General features: G+C 37.0%; 1 protein-coding gene across 4 annotated transcripts; it reads left to right on the plus strand.

Annotated features, from left to right (window-relative positions):
* Positions 1-299: 299 nt before the first annotated feature.
* Positions 300-8,740, plus strand: LOC125068648 (acid phosphatase type 7). 4 transcript variants are annotated; one of them, XM_047677907.1, is made up of 10 exons: positions 300-611; positions 1,560-1,754; positions 2,197-2,318; positions 2,582-2,766; positions 3,511-3,711; positions 4,005-4,123; positions 4,300-4,435; positions 7,044-7,105; positions 7,483-7,574; positions 7,984-8,740. In XM_047677907.1, the coding sequence occupies exons 1-10, from the start codon at positions 491-493 to the stop codon at positions 8,053-8,055; spliced, it is 1,305 nt and encodes a 434-aa protein (XP_047533863.1). In that variant the 5' UTR covers positions 300-490; the 3' UTR covers positions 8,056-8,740. The 4 variants fall into 4 exon arrangements, with proteins under 4 accessions (XP_047533863.1, XP_047533865.1, XP_047533861.1 ...); XM_047677905.1 differs by lacking the exons at positions 7,044-7,105; positions 7,483-7,574; positions 7,984-8,740 and adding exons at positions 4,974-5,035; positions 5,548-5,639; positions 5,791-6,040 and having other exon boundaries at positions 306-611; XM_047677906.1 differs by lacking the exons at positions 7,044-7,105; positions 7,483-7,574; positions 7,984-8,740 and adding exons at positions 5,548-5,639; positions 5,791-6,040 and having other exon boundaries at positions 307-611.
* Positions 8,741-9,033: the final 293 nt, after the last annotated feature.

Genomic DNA, 9,033 nt, shown 5'->3' on the forward strand with positions numbered 1-9,033 from the left:
AATCAAATCGAAACATAAAAATGCATTGTCATCAGAAATGTAACATATTCAATTTCAATTATATAGGATAAGAGGAAGTGATTCTAATTCACCTTGCGACAATTGACCTAAAGAAAAACAGAGAGTTAAAAAAATAATAATTTAACGGGCAGTTTGTTTATAAGACAGTAATGTCTTGGACAAGGCAGTATAGTGTAATACACGTGTCTTGTCGAAGCGATAAATGTAATAATTTGACATTGACACTGACAGATCCAAGTCAATTTAAATACAATAATACGAAATTTACTATTAGAATTACGCTTTGTTGTTTTAAAACTGACAGTAATTAGTAAGCATTTTTAAAGTAAACAACTCTAAATTAACTTTATTGTCCGTTGTTAGCTATATTATCAGGTCGCGTCGTTATTTAAATGTACGCAAAATTAATGTAATTTGATTTCTAAGTGTTCTCAACTTAATTATATTACGTTGGACTGTAAAATAAATAATGAAGTCATTTATATTTATTTTATTACTGAAGTTATCATTAGGAGAATTAACACCTCGCGCTAGCCCGGGATATGACTGCGACTACTGCCAGCCAGAACAAATACACATATCATTTGGATGTAAGTAAATTATTTAGTAAATAAACTTAATAGTTTAGTTATAAATAGTTATTAATATGTATAAGCTTGGTAGCTTAGTTTTTTTACTACAAATTAATACTAATATCTAAACACTATCATTAATTATATATATACATATGATAAAAATTGAATATAATTGTTATTTATCAAATTCCAGTTTGAAAGTTACTGTAACAAATCTGATATTCAAAAGTTGATCTTTGCTAATAATAATTTTTTTTTGGTTTTTATCTTGATTTTGATCTAAAATATTTAAAAAAATAGTGTGAAAATAAATTATATCTACATAATTGTTTTTTTTTAATAAAAGTTGTTTATTCAACAAAGTCAGTTCCTTCAGTTTTATTTTCGCATTATGTTTATATAGATGTTTTTAGTCACTCGATGATACACAAATACAAATGGCCGGATTACAGTGTGATAACCTCAATATCAAGGAGCTATCATAATAAATGATGATAACACAATTATTTATATTTACTAAGTACCATTTCTAACAAAGAATTAAATGTAGAGCATAACTATTATTTTGCTGAAAAATAATTAACTTTTTAAACTAAGCTTAATTTATTAGGTCTAGAAGCCAACCCAAATCTACAACAATTTTAAGTTTTAAGATTGTTGGTAAAAACATATTGTCATTTAAACGAAAAACTATGAACAAATTAAATATGACACTGTCCCTCACTATTTGTGGACAGTAATTGTAGGCTAGTATGATGTAGATAATGATAAGAATATGTTTTTTTACAATTTATGATATCGTTCATACGACATACTACACACACACACAAAGGCAAATTAGTTGCAATAAATTCCAAATTTAACAAAAAGTAAAAGAAGAAAAAAAGTCAAAGACACAATGACACTTATAATTTGTTGTCTCTAGACGAAATTAATAATGCGCCGAAAATCTTTTATCGACAGCAAAGTCCAATGACATTGTCGTAACATGGACGACATTTAATAATACTCACGAGTCCCGAGTGCAGTATGGGGAGGGCACAATGGACATGGAGGCAGTGGGCACCAGGACCCTCTTTACGGATGGCGGAAAGCAGCGTCGGAAGATGTGGATACACAGGACTCTCCTACCAGATCTGAAATTTGATACGACATATGGTAGGTACCGAGGAATTTCGTCATCTATTACCTTTCTCGAGATTAAAAGCAATAGAAATAGTTTCTCTTCTTTTTCTTTTTTTCACGATTAGGGAAGGTTTTAAAAATGGAGTTTCCATAATACGACCTAAGTATTTGTTTTAAGCGAATACTCTGTTACTAATAATGCATTGAGTACATCGTTATAATATAATTTGTTATCTGTCGACTTAAAAAAGATATTTTGCGATATATTTAATATAATAGAAAGAAGTAGGACACTGGTAATAATTTAGCTTAATAAAAACATTACGTCTTCTAAATAATCGAACACTTTAGATAAGTCTCTATGTTCTTCCCAATAAACTACATTTCCGATTTCACAATAATATTCTCTATTTTATGATTACTGTCGCGTTTTGTGGTCTTTGCATGAAGGGTTATTGTAAGTAATCAATTGCAGTGTATCACGCGGGATCGGTGTTCGGCTGGTCGGAGCAGTTCTCGTTCAAGACCGTTCCGGCGGGCGAGGACTGGGTGGTGCGCGCCGCCATATACGGGGATATGGGCAATAAGAACGCACACGTAATATTATTTTTGAAGTAACTAATTATATTTATTGTCACAAATTTTATTTGACTTTAAGCATCTTTGTTCTCCACTTAGCCGATTTTATAGCTAAGAAATATGTATTTTTCCGTTCAATAAACTAAGTGCATTTAATTGCATTTATTAGGAATTATTTTTGGAGTATTTCTTGACTTAATAGGGTAATTAAATTATAAAAGAATATCTGCTAACTGTTGAGTAAAAAATGTTGGTTCGATATAGAAATGAATATGTTCCAGTCGCTATCTTACCTCCAAGACGAGGCGCAACGTGGTCACTTCGACATGATCCTCCACGTGGGGGACTTCGCCTACGACATGGACACGGACGAGGCGCTCGTGGGAGACGAGTTCATGCGGCAGATACAGCCCCTGGCGGCCATACTGCCCTACATGACGTGCCCCGGGAACCACGAGGCCAAGTAGTGAGTGCAATGTTTTTATATCATTTCTTTGTGAGAACATTTAAAATTAACATTTACTTGATTAATTAAAATATCAGCGAGAGACACCGCCTATAGACAATGGCGCTGTAATAAATAATAAACATTGTGCCACCAACCTTGGGAATTGTCAGATAGGCTAAAACTGTCATTTCAATATCATCTGGCACTTTAAATAAACTTTTCTGGAGTTTTAACGCTAGAATATGTATACAGTTACACACATAAACGATAGCGATTGTAATTCATTTTTTTACCAAATAACACCAAATATTTGTACACCAGTATGTTAACGTTCAATGAGTGCCGGTCGTACAAACACAACCGTTTTTTTACCAATATTACGTCACCGAAATGACTGACAGCGTTTTTGCGGGAACAAAAAAGGTTTAAAATTTAATTTAATTTTATGGCAACTAAACGTATTTATTTTATTATTATGCTGAAATATATTTTTTGTGGCTTTTTATTAGGAAAATCAATATTTTGAAGAACTTTTTCAAGTATAGCAGAATTCCCCCCCTATTGTTGACGTCACCGTAGTCTCATACTTCTCAATACATGGAGCTTCTTAGTATGAGAAAGTGTGGTCTGCAGACTCCTCCAAGCAGTATCGTTTGACATATTACGATATAAACCTCTTATGTGGACCCTTATCTTATTACAAGTGCAAAGCCGGGACGAGTAGCCTGTATTCGTTTAATTCTCGAAATCATTTTTTTCCAGTAACTTCAGTAACTACCGCAACCGGTTCTCCATGCCGGGCCCTTACGAGAGCATGTTCTACTCATTCGACCTCGGCCCGATACATTTCATATCCATTTCCACCGAATTTTATTATTTCCTGGAATTCGGCTTTAAGATGGTTGCAAATCAGTTCCAATGGCTCCAGGAAGACCTCATGGAGGCCACGAAACCGGAGAACAGGTAGGAACTTAAATACTGACGTATCGTAAGAAAAGATTTGTTACATGTTTCTATATAGACGCAAAAACCTCAAGTAAAGAAGCAGGATACTAGATTTATAAGAATACCAGTCTCCGCTCGTGTGTTATGGAGGGAGGGATGTGTGAACTACGTTCTTTTCTGTAAAGGAACTTTTAGATCTTATGTTTGCTTCGAGGCCTAAACATCCTTGGCTCATAGAGTACGGTTATCGGCCTACGCGGCAAGGTCTGCGAAAGCTCGATCGGCGCACTGCCAACCGCCTCTGTCCTTAGGGCGCGCCGCCCCTGGATAGTGCTGTTCGGCCACCGGCCGATGTACTGCAGCAACTCCGACGACATCGATTGCAGCGTCGAGTACACCAGGAAGGGTCTGCCGTTTTTGGGCCTGTACAGTGAGTGCCGACTTTTAATATCGTTTGGTCGCGACATCACAAAAGTGTTGCTGTGCCTGTTCTCGTGCTCATATTCACGAGTACCCGTGTTCATGCTCGCAAGTACTAGTGCCCATGCTCGCGAGTACTTGTGCTCATGCTCGCGAGTACTCGTGCTCACGCTCGTCGCGGCGCAGGTGTGGAGCCGCTGCTGCAGCGCTTCGGCGTGGACGTGGCGGTGTGGGCGCACGAGCACAGCTACGAGCGCTCGTGGCCGCTGTACGACCTGCGCGTGTACAACGGCTCGCTGCGGGAGCCCTACCGCGACCCGCGGTGAGGCCCTCTTCGTTCTTACCTCTCCTTACCTCTCCGTACCTTATCTCACCTTCGATTCACTCGGAAGACGCATCGTCTTGGGATACGTTTCCGCTGAGGGTGTTGGTTGAATAAAAAATCTTTTACATGTGTGGGTTACGCGGGGTTCGGTTTTACTCCCTCGGTTATTTCGGTGAGTTTACAAAAACGCTCAATCGAAACGATACTATTTTGGTGAGTTACGCGAGTCTCTGTATTATTTTTATCAGCACTTTCCTGTATACGAGTATATGTAACGTTAATACCACACTAGACGAATTTCATAATAAATCTGACCAGATTTTAATTTGAAGTGAAAATATTTATTTTTTCCTGCATTGCTGATTTGAAAATTTACCAGAGGAATTGTAGATCCTACTAGTTAAATATTCAGCTAAGAAATGTAATGTATTATGTCGCAGTCACATATTTGCAGTTTGTATTTAGTCTTGCAATACTTGCCCAATTAAAAACACAAACTTAATCATAAGTTTGGTTGTAACTGATGTGTTCGCAGCGCTCCCGTACACATAGTGACTGGCTCGGCCGGCTGTCAGGAGGACACGGATAAATTTAAAAGTAAGGAACCATGTTTTTTAAACTAGAGGTAGACAAATGTGGTGCTAGAGAATTAATATTTAGAAATTAAAATTGTAAGCAGATAGGCAAACGGGTCACCTGACGGTGAGTGCTCACTGGCATCCAGACATTTAATAAATAATAATATTATTAACTATTCCTTACTTATGAACTATGACGTCACCTGTTTTAGTATGTTGTTTTTTTGTTGATTTTTTTTTTTAAATATAATATTTTTGAAATACTTTAAGTCGTTAAGCATTAACAACAAACAGAGTATTTATTCTACTAAGAGGAATAATTTAGTCTCGTTAGGTGACGTTTAAAAATGTCTGCGTCCGTCGAGTCCTACGAGACTGCTCGTACAATAGTATTTGGAATCTATTAATTATATCTGATTTAATATTTCGGAACTTTGTCCCGGTCTGTGTTCCCAGGACTCACTTCATGACCTTATTATTGAGCTGAATTAATTAGCCGTATCGCAAGTAATCAGTCCGTGTCCCCCGCAGCCCCCCCGCCCGCGTGGTCGGCGTTCCGCTCCAGCGACTACGGGTACACGCGCCTGCACGCACACAACCGCACGCATCTGCACTTCGAGCAGGTGACACCCATCACCCCCCCCCCCGCACCCGCCTAGGACTTGCATTATAATCAACTCCTCACTTTCTCCTCGAAAGGAGAGGAGTAATCTTTTACTATTTACCAGCTATATCTGAATGTGAAATACATAAAGATTCGACGATTCGTTTCAGGTGGACGTCGACCTCAAAGGTCAAGTGGTCGACTCTTTCTGGATAATCAAGGACCATCACCGGCCCTACGACCTCTCGTAGTGAGGCCTAATATTGAATCTCTCCGATCTGGCCGACACCCAGAGAAAATGTGATAATAGAATAGAAGGAAATTTATAAAAGAATAAGCGCTAGGATGTACTGGGACCTCCTTTATAGAGCTGTGTAGAGATTTCGTTCGATTAGTAATAAACATAATCAAAATAAGTAATCATGTATTTACTTCATTATTTTTCCAGAAATATAACTATTTGGAAAAAAACGTTTTTTATTTGACGTTGTACCATTATTAAGTTCATATGATAATCGGGGCCATGTTTGTGGCCGAACTGCTGAGCTGTTGCCGTGAAACCTCCACCGGCCTCGCGGCAGCTCGCCTCGGTACCGCGACGACAGCCGCTGCCTTGATTTAAATATATTAACTTCGATGTTTCACACCAACGGAGCGTCTCGTGACGGTTATATTTTTCTCAAACGTAAATATTTTATTCCATTACAAGTTTTGTATGTTTTGTGTGTATTTGTGTGTTTTCCCCGTGTAACCCCATGTATATTCGCCTATGCGAACACCCTCTTAGTGTGTATAACTGAGGCTCGGAGCCGCTTACGGTGAAGGGCGGTGCGCATAGCGCCGACGTATTCTCCCCTCTGTTCTTCATGTGGGGGCGGATCTCCGTCACAGTCGCCAGGGTTGCTGTCGAGGACCTCAGATCCTCCCATCTGAGATTCATTACTCGAGGGGCTAGCGTTGACTTCGCCTAAGGTAATTGCCGAAATGTAGGTTTTCGTGATCTTACTATTCAAATTTTTTTGCAATCAGTTTTTTTTACTTCATCATGCAACTGTAAACTTAACATCAGTTAGTTTATTTATTTAATATTGACTACAGAACTCGACTGATGATAGTTTAGTCACGTGCACCCGCTATGCGGAACTGGTAGGGTAATAGAACATTTGTCGTGGTGAATTCTCCAGTGATAACACACCCAGGGATTTGCATCAGACGAATAATTTATCGTCGTATTAGTCAACTTTTTTTATCAAGGAAATCACTTTGCAGAAAATACAACGGTGGGCGTAAAAATGTCTCTCCTTATCATAACTGCATATACATTTTGACATAGAATTCACATATAAACAAATATACCATACAAAGGATGATGACTTAGTGCCGTATACAGCGTTCCCCCTACTGAGTGCAAAGTGCGTTGCAGAGCGCCGGTGCACGTGGTGACGGGGTCGGCCGGCTGCCGCGAGGGGCGGGACCACTTCAGGCGTGAGTCGAACTTTATGGTTCAGCCATTATTTGCACCTCACACTAATCTGAATAGGGCTACTGACTGTGTGTTCTACTAATAGAGATATAATACCTATTACTTATCAATTTTAAAAGATCGAGTGGATTTAGGATCCGGTTCCATCACAGGACACTAATTATTGTGAAAACAGCATTGTAAATCTGTTTATTTGAAAAGAGCAATTATGCGAGTTTCTCGCCCATCCTTCTCGCTGGGGGCTGCTTTCCGAAACGGTGGTAGTGTTTAAATGTTGACGATTCAATTCTTTCCGAACCGGTGATAGTTATTTGACAATCAATAAACAATTAGAGTAGTGCTTCTACATTAAAATAAATATTATACAAAACGTTCGCAGGTGAACCGTTCGAATGGTCGGCGTTCCGGTCGCAGGACTACGGATACACGAGGTTCAAGGCGTACAACAAAACACACATCAACATCGAACAAGTCAGTACTAACATTACCGTATTATCCATAAGGGCCCTGCACACACATGGGGCACGTGCCCAGAGGCCCCCCTTGTCAAGGGGCCCCGAAAGGCGTATATTGTATTTATTTGTACTGTTATTGGCAGCGCATATTGGGGGCCGCCAGTAGTATGTCACACATATTATATCTTATTAAAAAACTACGACAATAATCAGTTAGTTTGAAATCAAAGCTTAGACTTTGATAATTAATCATAGATTAATCTTGTAATTTTAATTACCAGATTAGACTAATTAATGGTATCTCACAGAAAGTAATTTTAAAAGATAAAATTACTTATCTTCAGTAAAATATCATGACATTGCAGATTAATAAATGAATATATCTTTCGGTTGATATTAATCATTAAGTTTGGTCTTTTTTTCAGGTGTCAGTAGATCTTGGCGGACAAGTCATTGACGAATTTTGGCTTGTTAAAAACATCACAAGAAATTTTTAAACATAGTAACATTAATTTAGTTTTTAAATGTAGTATGTTATAAAACTACTAACATTAAGATAGTTTTAATCATAGATAATATACACTTCAAGTTCAAATTTTCATCTTTCGCCTATTGGCAATTTTTTTTTTTATCCTTAGTTACTTTATTTTATTGTTGTGTTACCGTCTGTATTGTTACTTGTTTAATATACAGTGTAAAACTGTAAACCACATATTGTATAGCATCTTAATTCTCAAGGTCGACAATGTGTACACACAAAATCGTACACTGCCTTTATATTGTAAAAAAAAACCTACAAAGGTTGGTAAGCTATCACTGGAACTTTTGAAATATGCCATTTTAATAATAATAAAATAGAATTTTAATTAGTAATCGAATTAAATATAAAATTAAATATCAACATTCTAAAATGCAAAATGTATTGTGTTGTTAAATATACAATTATTTATAATTATTGTTATCTTTACCATTAACAGTTCTGTATATTTTGTATGATATACCTAATTTATAATAATTTCTTCATGTACCTACATACCTCAAGTAACCCACCGCTGAATTTATTTGGTATTTGTATTCCTAATTTCAATATTGGCATAATTTTGTTGCAATAGAAGATTATTTAAAAAATAATTAAACTCCTTCCTTGAGAGGAAACATCACAATAAAATGTTTACAAAGAAATGTCTTATTTTTATTGATTTAACACCGGAGTTTAACAGTATTGATGTCGGTATCGATATTTCCGGAAGCTAGAGCCATCACTTGCCCTAAGCCCTTAACGCTTTGAAGCTGGAGAGAATTGGTATTTAATAGGTTTGCTTTCTTTAACCTCGACATGACAAAACTGTTTAGATTGTGGTGAAGGAAAATGAATTCTTCACAAAAAAAAAAAAAATATTTAAAAAGTTTTTATTGTTATATAGAATTTAAACAAAAAATATTAATGTTTAATGCCATGAGTTGTTTCAGCTGAG

This window comes from Vanessa atalanta, chromosome 14, assembly GCF_905147765.1.
Source record: "Vanessa atalanta chromosome 14, ilVanAtal1.2, whole genome shotgun sequence".
NCBI classification, from domain to species: domain Eukaryota; kingdom Metazoa; phylum Arthropoda; class Insecta; order Lepidoptera; family Nymphalidae; genus Vanessa; species Vanessa atalanta.